Genomic DNA, 14,750 nt, shown 5'->3' with positions numbered 1-14,750 from the left:
AAATGAGCCGTTGCCGCCTACACATACCTGTTGGGCGATGCGCATGAGGGCGGCCCGGAAGACATGTCTCGGCGGCAGTTGACGACGATTGACGGCTGCGATCTTTGTCAGGATGGCCTCAGCGTCATCGTGGCGACCCTTTAGCAGCAGCCACCGCGGGGATTCCGGTAGTACCCTGTGAAGTGATGAGGCTTACATTACTGTTTGATTTACTTTTATTGTATCATTAGTAAACCATGGCAGTCAATCCACAGCGGCATATACCCGTGGGAGGGGGGGCGTCAACCCCGGGGACCTCCGAGCACGGTTCCGTGAAGGTTCACCATAATACCTCTAGGCAATCAACTAGTTTATTAAGCTAACAACTGTGTGGGCGTCTCTTGACCCAGTTCTGTCGCGCGTTAGAACCGTGTGACTTGTTCTTTGTTTCCGATCAGGTTGATAGCCATTTTTCTTCTCGCTCAAGGTGACAGCTTACCTAGTACTATTTTTTTCAGGAAAGCCTGGGGGGTGAGAGAGCTGCCGAATGGCAGCGGCACATTTTAGTGTGGGTTACCCAAAATACTTCATCCACCATTGCCTGCTGGGTGTCAGTGAGTCATCATTCCATATTGTTGCGGGACGCTTGAGTGTCTGCATTAATTGCAGCACGTATATGCCTCTGTATGTACAGTCAAAAGCGTTGTCACTTTTACAATTTTAGCTGGGCAGGATGCAGAATTCCACTTCCTCAGCGTTTCCCTTGAAGTTCGTTCTGAGCCTTTCACTGCGACCTCACCCCATCCCACCCTTCCCTTCCCAGACACACCTGCACATCCCAGGAGACAATAGGAGGAGTGCAGATTGAAAGAGAGAGAGAGAGAGAGAGAGAGAGAGAGAGAGAGAGAGAGAGCACAGTGACGAAAAAAAAAAAAGGAATATATGAGAAAGGGAGTTGGAGAAAAAATGACGAGAAGGTAAAGTAGAAGAGTAGACAAAGAATGGAGGAAAAAGAGGAGGAGAAGTAGAAGGAGGAAAAAGAGGAGGAGAAAAGCAAGCACACACACACACACACACACACACACACACACACACACACACACACACACACACACACCTCTCCTGACCCTCTCGGGGTCAAGACGTGTCACATGGCGCTCCCCATAGCAGCCACAGGGTCAGCCTGTTGACCCTTATCCTTTTTCCTTCTCCTTCGCTCCCATTCCCCCGCCCCTTCCCTTTTTTCTCAAGATACTCATTATAATTAAGAACACTTGTGAAATGTTGTGACATTAAACAGACATACAGTGAGTGCAGTGTGTTGTGGTGCTGGAAGGTAGAGAGAGCTGTGTCGCAACGCCTCGTCATCGCCGACACGCTCAAGTTCCGAAGGACACCATCTCGGTCACCCAGCAGCAGGGGAAGGTCAGTTCAGGTGGCAGGCAGTGTGGCAGCCTCGTCACTCAGGTTTGGAGCAAGATGCACGGCACCTTCATCAACGTTGTGCACTTGTTCCCAGAAACATACAACAACCTACCGGGCGGCACCCACCACCTGTCCCGCCGGCCTTGGCTTAGCACATCATTACTAAGCCTGGGTACCTGAGTGACCTCCCAGATACTACCCACCTGCATCCCTCCGGGACCTGTCACCTGAACCCAGCATCCTACCTGAGGATTAACATCTCACTTGACCTCACCGCCATCTGGAGGAATCCGCCCCTTCGCTCTCCCCGCGGCCCCAGCGCCACCACACTGCACTCCAAGTCTCCAACCCCACCCCCCATCCCCCATCCCCCCTACCTTCCCAGAGACAAGTCAGACTCCCGTTTTCCATCCCCCCCTTCCTTTTGTACTTGTTATCGTTAGTGAAACTTAAAATGTATTTCTAAAATGTAAATTTTCAGCCTGACGGCTGCCGTATTTGAATAAACCATATATTATTATTATTATTATTATTATTATTATTATTATTATTATTATTATTATTATTATTATTATTACACACACACACACACACACACACACACACACACACACACACACACACACACACATTGTCTCTTTATAACTTACTGTTCATTTATCTTTTTTATATTAATTCTTTACTTTTTTGCACTTTATTTTAAGGGTACATTTTTATCTAATCATTTACCCTTTTCAATTTTTGAAACGATTTTATCTTTCTTCCTCCCATTTTCCAATAAATATTTCTCTCTCTCTCTCTCTCTCTCTCTCTCTCTCTCTCTCTCTCTCTCTCTCTCTCTCTCTCTCTCTCTCTCTCTCTCTCTCTCTCTCTCTCTCTCTCTCTCTCTCTCTCTCTCTCTCTCTCTCTCTTTAAACATATGTTTAGTACATTAGTACATGGCAATATTTTTTTTCCTAAGCTAAAGTTTCCCCGTCCGTTGGGGAGTTATTCGAAAGCCTCTGCCGAGATTACATTTGTATTCTATACAATTATTTACAAGTGTTTACAATTATTTACAAGCGTTTACATTTACCCTTTTACTGTAGGTGTAGGTGTAGCCACTTGTGGGAAGCGATTTTCATCTGCTGAGTGGACAGTTGTGTCACGTCCACATCAGTAGTGTGGTTTTTCCACCACATCACCGCTGCGATGAAGAAGGTACGTTGGTGGGTGCTAGAGTGGGCCCTTGGCAGTTCCAGGAGGGAGGCGTTGCTCAGCATCGTTTTCGTGCTGCGCTCAGGCCTCCTCCAGGTAGCCCTCAGGTTCATCAGGTGGTGCACTTGGCCCACTTGTGCCTTGTGTAGTAGCACCGTCAGGGCAGCGACTCTGCGGCGGTGCTCCAGGCTGTCCAGCTGGCTCGTGACTGCTCCTGGCCGTCGCTCGTGTCGTTCTTGTTGTTATTGTTGTTGTTGTCGTCGCTGTCTCTCTCACTGGCTCGGTCGGTGGTGCTGGGTACCGCTGATGAGGCGTTCTGCCCTTCTCTGCACCTTGTCCAGTAGATTGAGGTGGCAGCGGGCACAGGCCATCCAGGTGAGCGGTGCATACTCCATCACTGGTCAGACTTGTGTCTTGTAGAGGGTGTTAAGGCCTTCAGCGTCAAGGAAATTCTTCATGCGGCGCAGGAGGGTCAGCTTTTTGGAGGCTTTATGCGCCACCCTTTAAAGGTGACGGTCGAAACGCAGCTGAGAGTCCACCTCCACGCCTAGGATGTCGACGCTGGCCTGCAGAGGGATGGTGTTGTTCCCGAATATCAGCCTGCCGTGGAGTTGCCTCGCGTCCTCCCGAGAGCGTGATATTACCATGGCCTGGGTTTTGTCAGGGGCAAACCTGACTTGCCACCTCTTTCCCCTGGCCATTATGTCTGCCAACTGTCTGTTGACGGAATCTATCACGTCCTGGGCTTCCTCCCCCTTGTATGTTCTGGAGAAGTAGCAGTCGTCGGCGTAGGCCATTGCTGCCGGGATGGTTTGCTGGAGGTCGTTGAAGAATATGTTCTACAGGATAGGTACAAGGACGGACCCCTCTGGAACGGAGCTGGTCGAGGTGCTTCCGATGACTGCTACGCGGTGGCTCCTACCTGACAGGTAGTTTGAGAGCAGGTGCAGCAGGTCCCCCGTGATGCCTAGCTGCTGGAGGTTCGCCGTCAGACCGCGGTGCCACACGGAGTCGAAAGCACCTGCTATGTCCAGGGCAATCACGAGAGAGGGGTAGCCGTCATCAAGGGCTTAATGGCAGGACTTTGAGAGGAGGAGGAGGAGGTCGGAAATGGAGCGGCCCTTCCGAAAACCAAACTGCTTCGGTGACTCCAGGTGGTTCTCCTCGAGGAAGGCTGTCAGTTGCTCCCCGATGATCCTCTCACATATCTTGCTGATGATTGAGTGGGGTTATAATGGCCTGTAATTGCCTGGCTCAGACCTAGATTTTTTCTTGTGTACGGGTGTGACTCTGGCCTCCTTCCACTGTGCAGGCCACACCCCGGTCCGCAGGCATAGCCGGAAGATCTGGGCGAGGGGGCTGGTGAGCTCATCGGAGCATCGTCGCAATAGGTGTGGACTCACGCTTTCAGGGCCTGGCGCCTTCCTGGTTTTGACGCCCCTCAGATGTCTCCTGACAGCGTCCTCAGAGACTAGCACACTCTCTAGTCTTGAGGCGACGAGTTGGGGGAAGGTGGTGGCCTGCCTGTCTGGTTCCTGGGTTGTCATATTTTGATTGAAATGACAGGCCAGCAGGTCAGCCTTTCCCCGGTTGGTGATGGTCAGGTTTCCGTTAGGTTTCCTCAGGGGCGGGATAGGTTCCTGGGGGTAAGGCCTTGCTTTTCCTTCACCAGCCCCCACCACTGTTTCGGGTCGGTTTAGTTAGAGGACAGCTTTCTCCTCCTGTTGGCATCTCACCCTGCTTTTGCCCACTTTGCTCACCGGCCACCGCGTCATATTTTTGCAAGCTCTTCTGTGTTGGGCCTTATTTACCTGTGTGGCGTGTTTTTTGTATCGTGTCCAGGTCTTGTGTTTCCTTTCGGTTGCAACACGGCACCTTTACCCGAACCAGGGCTAGTCTTTTGGGCTGGTTGTGTAGGTGCGGTGGGGGAGGTGTTGCTGATGGACGGTGTTGAGGAAAGTGGTGAGGGCGGAGACGTCATGCTGTGGGTCGCCGTTAAGGACTGTGCCCCATGCATTCGCTGCCATGGCCTGCCTTGTAGCCGTCCAGTCCGCGTGGTTCCATTGCCAGATGACTCACTGGTGTTCCTCTTCACGCGCTGGGGCCAGACTGATGGTAGTGAGTAAGACGTTGTAGTCGGAACTGCCCACACGGTCTAGTGGGCAGCACAACACGCAGTCACTCGGCTGGTCTTTGAGCACAGGGTCCAGGGAGCTTCCACGCTGATGCGTCGGGAGGTCGACATGGTTATTCAATCCCGCTGTGAGTTTGGTGAAGGCTCTCCCCACCAGGTGTTGATCTAGGTCACCCACAACCATCGCGTAGTGACAGCTGTGGGCAGCCATGATGCATCCAGGTGCTCTGTGAGGTAGATGAGGGGGGCGCCGCCTTGCCACTGTGGCCGGTACATGGCGCAGAGTAGCAGAGCGCTCCTGTCCTCGAGAATGATGCGGAGGAACGGTTCTCGGACATTTCACCGACGGACATTTGGCCGACGGACATTTCACCGACGCACATTTGGCCGAACTGATATTTGGCCGACTGACATTTGGCCGAACGGACATTTGGCCGAACTGACATTTGGCCGACAGACATTTGGCCGAAGAGAAATGGAATTATTTTTGTTTATTTTAATACATCTCTTGATTCAGCGCCACTAGGTTTTCAATTGTATACAATATTATATGTTATGCTAGATGAAAGCCATAATATTGCCATAGTGTACTGCATCGCCAAGAACAAAAAAACAAGCAACTTATGACTTGATTTTTAACACCCTGAAACAAGTAAGATCAGGTCTTGATCCTGTGTCAGTCACCATTGATTATGAAAAGGCGGCTCTTAATATCGTTTCTGTATGTTTCCCAAACACAAACAGATATGGATGCTCTCTTCATTTTGGGCAGTGTTTGTGGAGAAATATACAAAAATTTGGACTACAGGCTTGGTGTAATGACCCCTAAAATGCACCGACTCAAATCTGTTTAAGGTTCAGCATTTGTGTCAGTTAGTGATGTTGTTGAAAGCTTCGATGATTTTGTCTCATGTCTAGATGATGAAACTTATGAATAAGCTTTTTTTTTTCTCTCTGACTTTCTTGGCTACTTTGAAGTGACATGGATTAGTGTTATGCAACGTGGATGACGACGAAGACCAGCGTTTGAACTCAGTGTGTGGAACACAACAGAGAGAACCACAAAAGGCATTCCATGGACATCAAACTCTCTAGAAGTATGGCACAGGGCGTTTGAACAGTGAATGGCAATCACCCACCCCACTCTTTGCCGTCTAGTTTCAAAGCTAAGAAAAGAGCAGTCGGATTGGGAGTTAACAGCTGAGCAGGTAGTATCAGGAGTAGAGTTAAGAAAACCAAAGAAGAACCACCAGTTATTAAACACAAGACTGAAGTCTATCACCGAGAAGTATAATGAGTATCAGATAATTAATTTCTTAGGGCAATTGCCCACAATCTTTAAATACGCCTCCGTGGTCTAGTGTTCAGCATGCCTGGCTTCTACTCCGTGGGCACGGGCTCGAGTCCCGGTCTGGGCAGTCGACGTGCAGCTCACTCAGAAGTTCATCCTCCCTCTCGGGCTGGTCGATAAATGGGTTCCTGGGGAAACCTGGGGAAGGTAAACTGTGGTAATCCGGATGTCACACTGGCCCTGTGTCCCAGGGTAATGGGATCCCTCCCACCACAGCCTCAAGGGCCAATGTTACGGAGATGAGCACTGAGGCCACGCGCTGCTACAGCGTATGCCCCCAACTTTACCTTTACCTTTAAATATGTACGAACTTTAAATTTTACAATACATCTTTTTTAACAAATTTATTTACAATTGATATCATTTAAGCTTTTGTCACGTACAATTTTTATACAATTCTCTTCGGCCAAATGTCTGTCGGCCAAGTGTCCGTTCGGCCATATGTCCGTTCTGCCAAATATCTGTCGGCCAAATGTCAGTTCGGCCAAATGTCCGTCGGTGAAATGTCCGTCGGTGAAATGTCCTTCGGTCATCTGTCCGGCCACGGGAGGAACATCGTCTCCATATCTAGGAGAGTGTCCGTGGTGAGGGCGTCCACCTCCAGGCCGTTACGGTGACAAACAGCAATACCTCCTCCCTGTCCTGTGTGGCGGTCTCGTCTGGCACAGTGCGAGTGCCCGGGGATCTTATCACAGGTGGTGGCGCACGTGTCGTCCAGGAAGGTCTCCACTGTCACCACTATGTCGATGTGGTGCGTGAGGACGAGGGCGTGTGTCAGCTTCCCGATGTTGGTCCTTAAGCCTAGTACGTTAGCGGACAGACTCTTGAGGCCGCTGGTGTCTGTATCGCCTTATCGGACGAGCGGTAGGGGAGTGTGCGGGATGGGTAGGATGGGGCGTGCACCGCTTGGTGGTAGGGAGCAGGCTGGGTGATGGGTGGCTGGTGCTCAAACAGGATTGCTCGAAGCAGTCGTTCCTGTCTGGTGTCGGCGGCTCGAGCGTAACATTCGTCGTCGGAGTGTCCGCGGCGCTGGCAGTACGCACTCTCGAGCCTTCGTCTCTGCCTGCCTCTTACGACACTGCTCAGCGAGGTGCCCACGTCTGCCACAGAGGTCGCAGATGGTCTCGGCGCAGTAATTAACTGCGTGGCCGCGCTGATGGCACCTGCCACAGAATGGTGGTAGGGTGGTAAATCCTAAATCCTAAGAGGTTAAGGGCGATAGTGTGTGCGCCGTGGTGTGTCTCCGCAGTTGTGGTGGTGGTGGTGGCGAGGAGGGCGGGAGGGGGGAGGAGGAGTGTTTCGGCCGGGGGGGGGGAGGGGGGGTTGTGTAGCTGTCAGAGGTCGGGGATGACTGGGTGGCCTGGGTGGGTTGGCCCGGCCGGCGGCGAAGGAAAGGGTGTGTCCTGGCGTCTCCTGGGGGGTCGTGGGTTACCTTTCTCAGAGTTCTGAGTTTCCCTGATTCCCACCAACCCCGCCAGCTGGGATGGGAGGAGCACTCATCCTGCCAGTCATGGTCAGTGTTATTTGGCAGGGCACTTGTGGCTTGTGTGGTGTGGGAGAGATGGGGGTTTCATGTTCAACTTGTGACAGGGCGTCGATGGAGCTCAGGGTTTCTACCAGGGCTTCTCTTTGCTTCCGAGTTCCTTCACTCCGCGCCCGATACGTCGCCACAAGGCTCTTGAGGCCGTGTACCTTATTCCTTAGTCGGAGAATGACCTTCAGGCAGGTTTGAGAGAAGCTCCTCCCTGGCGGCGTTGTCCTCCGTTTCAATTACTGGTTGTGGGGGCAGCGGGTCGAGTTGGGGGCTGCTGGCGTGCTGGACAGTGTGTCATCAGCGGCCGCGTAGGTGACGGGGTGAAGAATGTTTCCAGCTCGCCTCAGTTCCTCGGTCGGGGAGCAGCAGGGAGGGCCATCATTTAAGCAGTCTGTGCAGGCCAGGTTTGGACAATCTGGCTGCCTGCAGGCTGTGGAAGACTTGAGCCGGACTGAATAGCTGCACACACAGCAATATTTTGCCCCAGGGTAGCCTGAGTGTCCTGCCCAGGCGGTGGCGTAGGTGGTAGCGTACTGGGCCCACATTCACCGCGTGATGGACGACGCGGGTTCGAATCCCCAAGCTATCACTCGGATTTTTCAGTCACCGCCGAGTGGCTTAAAACTACCCACATGCTGTCCTGAAGACCACCCATCAACCCGGACTCTAGAGGAAGCCGTCCAAGCGAATCAAGAACGAGTTCCGGGGGGCAGCATGAGCCAATGCAAGATGGCGCCACTATAAACACTCGCCTGCGCCAGAACGGGCTGGGCCGACCATCAGGCCCCACCTGGAAGAAGCCCTGGGCCGACCATCAAGCCCCACCGGGAAGATGCCTACCGGCGCAATAGGCAATCAACGTAAAAAAAAAAAAAAAAGCCAATCTGCTGATGCTGGAGGGGGGCCTCAATGAGAGGGGGGGGGGGCATGATGGTGGTGTGGGTCGATGCGCACGAGAGGTCAGATCAAGGTAGGATGAGGGTGTCTCTAATCTCGCCTGGAATGCGGGGGCGGGCGCGGCCTCTTTCCGAGGGGCACGGTCCCAGGGGATTCGCAGCTATGGGTGAAGTGAGGAAAGGCGCTCGCACACATCCCCGGCCCCGGTTCCGATCGTCCCCGATCACTCGGGGATGACCGTAGACGCAGCCGACCACCGCCGGTCAATTTTAAAATTATCAAAGATATCGGGGATGCTCCCAGTCAACCGGCGGTGTCTCAAAATACCGCCGGCTGACCGGCGATAGACCGGCGGTCAGACGACGGTCAACCGCCGGCAGACCGGCGGAAGACCGGCGGTAGACCGCGAGTGAACACCTGTGTCTGACTTGGAGATTAGCAAGGGAGGAAGGAGGAAAAAGAGGAGAAACAGGTAAGGGGCTCTCACACATTCCCGGTCCTGGTCCCGATCGTCCCCGATCACTCCCGATAAGTCGGTCGCCGGTCGGCCGGCTGTAAGATCGGGAATGGTCGGCGGCAGACCGCCGGTGCACCACCGGTCGACCCTGATGACCGTAGACGCAGCCGACCATCGCCGGTCAACTTTAAAATTATCAAAGATATCGGGGATGCTCCCGATCGACCGGCGGTGTTGAAAAATACCGCCGGCTGACCAGCGGTAGACCGGCGGTTAACTGCTGGCAGACCGGCGGCAGACCGGCGGTAGACCGGCGGTAGACCGCGAGTGAACACCTGTGTCTGACCTCGGGATTAGCAAGGGAGGAAGGAGGAAAACGAGGAGGAAAAGGTAGGAGCGAGGGATGAAGAGAGAGAGGGAGGGATGGAGGAGAGTGAGAAAGGAAGGAAGAGAGGATGGGGAAGAGAAGGGAAAGAGAATAAATATTATATATATATATATATATATATATATATATATATATATATATATATATATATATATATTGTTATATATATATATAGATAGATATTTATATATATATATATATATTTAGATATATATATATAGAGAGAGAGATTGAGAGAGAGAGAGAGAGAGAGAGAGAGAGAGAGAGAGAGAGAGAGAGAGAGAGAGAGTGTGTGTGTTTTATGCACACGGATGAATTTAGGTGTGAAGCTGTTTATGAGGTAATTATAAATACACGAAAATGCAAAAAAGACCGGGAAACAAGGAAGATGAAACCTCTGATCAAGTCTTGCTTGTCTGTGGGTATAAGGCTTCATCATCCAATTCCTGAGAGGGAATGCATAATCCCCGACGAAAAAATAAGAGGCCGAAGCGTTTACTTGTGGTGTTGTGGGGCACTGAAGCACTTCTTGAAACTCCTCGATGATTGCCTCACATGTCTCTGTGATTAGCTTGCTGATGGTATTGTTTGCAACTCTGAAGGAGTACTGGAGACTGAGGTAGCGCTCACCTGTAGCAAGGAACCTCAGGGTGATGGCGAGTCGAATAGCGGGTGAGATAGATTTCCGCAAAAAGGTGTCCTTCTTGACGATGCGTGGTGCCACTTTGTTCAGGATCTCCTGGAACATGTCTCTGTCCATGCGTATTAGGTTTTTGAAGCATGCCTGGTCCTCGGTCTCTAGTTCCTTCATGAGAGCTTCGAACATACCCAGAGTAACTTTTCTCTGCATCCATGGCCTCACCCACTTTACCCAACGTTTCTTCTGTATTCTTTTTAACAGTCTGTATTCCATTAGATATACAAGCGTCAACAAACTTTGGTCACTGGCCACGTCCAAATTTCAGGAGTTCAATTTCACGTTCACGAGAGCTGAGGAAAGCCATGGCCATGTCCAACTCAGAAATGATCAAAAACACCTGGACGGGCGTTTATATACTCTTCCAACTGGGTGTGGCAACGAAAGTGTTTACTCGTCGATGTGCCGCAAGTCTGACGCCGGTAGACCGGCGGTCTACCGCCGGCTGACCTGCTGCAGTCGCCGGTCGGAGAAATCGAAAATCGTATATGGTCGCCGGTTTACCGCTGGTAAACCGCCGGCTTACCGGCGGTAAGCCGCCGGTCCCGGGATTATTGCCTATTTTGCCGGCGGTCAGGCCCCGATCGGCTTATCGGGAATGATCGGTGACGAGCCCCTTTAGCGTGTTTCGTGGAGTTGCCTCGCACTGTTCACTATGTCGTAGTTTTTACACACACGCTTAAACACTTTGGTAGAATGAATGTTTCAAAGATCACGGAAGTTATTTTCACGCTCGTTGATGATTGTTCTTGCATCACTAAACACTTCACTGTCCACAGGCACCGTCCCGCGTGAGGGCAATGGAGCGCAGAGGGGTGAGCTTCCAAGGTTGTAAGGGCTTGTAAGGGCACACACATTCACTCAGTACTTCCTGTGCGCTACTTATCCACAGCTCTCTCTCTCTCTCTCTCTCTCTCTCTCTCTCTCTCTCTCTCTCTCTCTCTCTCTCTCTCTCTCTCTCTCTCTCTCTCTCTCTCTCTCTCTCTCTCTCTCTCTCTCTCTCTCTCTCTCTCTCTCTCTCTCTCTCTCTCTCCCACCCACTACCCCCGAGAAGCTATCACGGCCAAAAACATGGCACAGCAAGCAATGAAAGAAAACAGACTAAACACAACCTTACAACAATAAAAAGACATAAATTTTATTAAAACATTATAACAATTAATTTAAAAAGTGCGATGGAAATATTTCAGCAACGTGGAAACTTGTAAGAAATGTAATACCCAACGATACACCGAATGGCAGGAGCTTAACATTTGATAACATTGAAGAAAAGTCGGAAGAATTCAACCAATTTTTGGCAAATGTAGGGAAACCTGCTTTCGAAATAACGACAAAACTCGGAACACTGCAACACCACAAGCATAACTGGCATCACTATAAAAAAAATACCTGCGCCATGACGGGCATGGGCCAACCACCAGGCCACTGAAGAAAGCCTACCGGCACTACAGGTTGAAATGTAGAAGAAAAAAAACTCAACAGGGCTTGGACAACGCCAGCCATTTTTATCTCACTGATGTTAATGCCACATTGTTTCGTCCCGAGCCAGTCAACCCCAACACTTTTATTCTAACTATTAAACATCTCCATAAAACTAAATCGTTCGACTCTGATAACATATCGCTTAAATTCATAAAAGACTATCTTCCCGTAATAATATTATCGGGCCAAAGTCCACCAATTTCCATCGCTAACAGAACGAACCTGGATCGTTGCGCTTTTGCCCCAAGATAGCCTATATGTGAATAGGGTTTAAGACTTTAAGGATGAAAGTGAGAAGAATCTACTGTGCTATCAAATTAACCTCACACCCTTCCTACCTCGCTCGAAACTGGACGGCCAATATGATGCGCAAACTATTTCATGAGTATCTATCTAATGCGTGTTGTTTGGTTGCCAAATTCGATAGGATCGAGTATAATGTCAGGTTTACGGGAGTTGCAACATGCCTTGGTGACTCATCATGTTCTTATCTTGCTTTTCCTTCTCCTTCTCCTTCCCCTTCCCTTACGCCTGTTCAATGTTAATTTTTTATGCTTCTTCGAATCCTAAGCCTTCTACTCTGTTTCTCTTCTTCCTCCTACCCTTCACTTTCTGACCCTGCTGCTACTTACCAGTAGGACACAAGCAGGACACTATAGGGCAGCACGAGAGCGGCCTGCAGGTGGCGCCATGATCTCACCAGATATGCGATTCCAGACAGGAGTATGATACCCAGCGCCCAAAACGACACGAACATGCTGCCGAAGGCCGAACGGGTAGACGGGGAAGACAGCTCCATCACTGTGGCACGGAGAAGAAAGAGGAAGAGGAGAGGGATAGAACAGGGATTTTTTATTTACTAAATCCCTCTTTCTCTATTTTTATCTATATCGGAGACATCACGAACGACAAAACTATTGTGTACGTACATAGATGATCTCATACTGCACCAATTCATTTTTCACCGATGTTGTTGTACGAGAATGGAATTTAATAGCGTTTCACTTAGGTTTATGGGCAGGCCACCTAATTATAGTCTGTATCATGGAGTCATTTTGGTCTGAGCATTTATGTAAATCTATACATTTGTCTCTCACCAATGAGGAAGGAGGAGAGGTAGAGGGCACTGCCGGTTGCTGAGAGGCAACACCTGAGGGCGATGAAAACTTCGGCGGAGGACGAGGCGCAGCTCCCCAATCCTAATAGCAGTGACAGGACAATCATGGCCAGAGACACGGGGCGGCGGCCAAACCTGGAAGAGGGGCGGAGCAGGACAGGGTGTGATCTTATTCTAACACATGGGTCATTGGACTGTTTAAATTACGGCCGTGCCTTGGTACTGGGTCGCGAAAGACTACTACATAATGTGGCACCACATTCACAAAAAGAGTTAACTAAATAAAAATGGTTAGGGGCACACAACTTTAAATATAGTGAAAAGGTTGCAAAATTGGTCGTGGTAGAACAACAAAATAAGTCGCGATAAGAAACACTGATCCAGTACGCACTTGGAAAACAGGGTGATATATAGCATGAGAGAGTGCGTTTAAATTAGATCTAACACGTATAAGATATTGGCAGGGTAGGATAAGGAATGAATGAGAAAAAACATATATTAGGGTTGCCAATGGTTTGGTTTAATTAGGTAACACAGATGGTATCACCATATTCTCTCTCTCTCTCTCTCTCTCTCTCTCTCTCTCTCTCTCTCTCTCTCTCTCTCTCTCTCTCTCTCTCTCTCTCTCTCTCTCTCTCTCTCTCTCTTACGCATCCATGAAGATTGGGCCAATGAGGTAAGCGAAAAGGAAGCCAAGCTGGTTGACTGCCTGTGTTGTGGCGTACAGGAAGCGACGCTCACACACCAAATCCCACTGAGGAGGAGAGGAAAGGAGAAAGGAGAGTGAGCTGTAATTTATAGTGTGCTCCTTTCTCTAAAATATATAACGTTCATTTATATATATATATATATATATAGAGAGAGAGAGAGAGAGAGAGAGAGAGAGAGAGAGAGAGAGAGAGAGAGAGAGAGAGAGAGAGAGAGGGAGAGAGAGAGAGAGAGAGAGAGAGAGAGAGAGAGAGAGAGAGAGAGAGAGAGAGAGAGAGAGAGAGAGAGATTTACATATAGAAAATCAGACCACACAGACCCCATGGTCCAGACTAGGTGGTCTGTCCTTAAACCTAAGTGATTTTACATTAATCAGATGGCTCCAAAACGTTGCTTTGCTACTCTAGTTAATATTAAGTTCAAGGAAGTGACGGTCGAGCTTGTTTTTGGAGTCAATCGTGTTACACTGGACCACTAATGGTGGGAGCTTATTCCATTCTCGCACTACAACGTTAGTGAAGAAAAATTTGGTGCAGTCTGAATTTACTTGTCTACATTTGAGTTTTGTGCCATTGTTCCTCGTTCACAAAGTGTCATCGATCATAAACAATTTTGTTCTGTCTACATTCGTGAAACCATTAAGTATTTTAAAACATTCGATCAGTTTTCCTCGGAGGCGACGTTTCTCAAGAGAGAACATGTTAAGGGTGGAAGGCCTTTCTTCGTAGGATTTGTTGCGCAAGGAAGGGATCATTTTTGTTGCTCGACGCTGAACACCTAGTTTAGCAATGTCCTTTGCATGGTGGGGAGACCTAAACTGTAACCCATATTCCAAGTGGGGTCTGACTAAACTATTATAGAGCGGAAGTATTACATCTTTATTCTTGAATAAAAAGTTTCTTTTATTGAAGCCCAACATTCTGTTCGCTTTATTTGCAGCATCGATGCATTGATGTGAGAATTTGAGGTTTGACGCGATTTTAATCCCCAGGTCCTTAACGCATTGAACGCTTGTGAGTTTAACGCCGCGTATTTCGTAATCGAACTTATTTTTTGTTCCAACTTGAAGGACCTGGCACTTGTCTACGTTAAAGGGCATCTCCCATTTATCCGACCAAGCTGAAATTTTGTGCAAATCCTCTTGGAGGCTTTGCCTGTCTTCGTCAGTGAGAACCGAGTTACCAATCTTTGTGTCGTCTGCAAATCTACTAATGCGATTATTGAGTCCAACATCCACGTCGTTGATGTAAATAATGAAGAGCACTGGGCCAAGAACCGAGCCCTGAGGGACGCCACTAGTGACCGGGGCCCACTCTGGGTTAAATCCGTCAATCACAACTCTTTGTTGTCTGTTGCTCAACCAATTCGCGATCCATTGGTTTAC

The 14,750-nt window shown here is 49.6% G+C and overlaps 1 protein-coding gene across 1 annotated transcript in view; it reads right to left on the bottom strand.

Annotated features, from left to right (window-relative positions):
• The window catches only part of LOC126984084 (organic cation transporter protein-like), a 77,804-nt gene extending 64,393 nt beyond the window's left edge, over positions 1–13,411 (bottom strand). The window contains exons 1-4 of the mRNA XM_050837493.1: positions 13,309–13,411; positions 12,639–12,793; positions 12,174–12,342; positions 28–175 (exon numbers count right to left, since the gene is read on the bottom strand). Coding sequence (XP_050693450.1) covers positions 28–175; positions 12,174–12,342; positions 12,639–12,793; positions 13,309–13,316 — 480 coding nt within the window. The 5' untranslated portion in view covers positions 13,317–13,411. The remainder of the gene's footprint in view (positions 1–27; positions 176–12,173; positions 12,343–12,638; positions 12,794–13,308) is intronic.
• Positions 13,412–14,750: the final 1,339 nt, after the last annotated feature.

This window comes from Eriocheir sinensis, chromosome 55 (genome assembly GCF_024679095.1).
Source record: "Eriocheir sinensis breed Jianghai 21 chromosome 55, ASM2467909v1, whole genome shotgun sequence".
NCBI classification, from domain to species: Eukaryota; Metazoa; Arthropoda; class Malacostraca; order Decapoda; family Varunidae; genus Eriocheir; species Eriocheir sinensis.
Note: the sequence above shows the minus strand (reverse complement) of the source record. Positions and strands in the feature narration are given on the sequence as shown.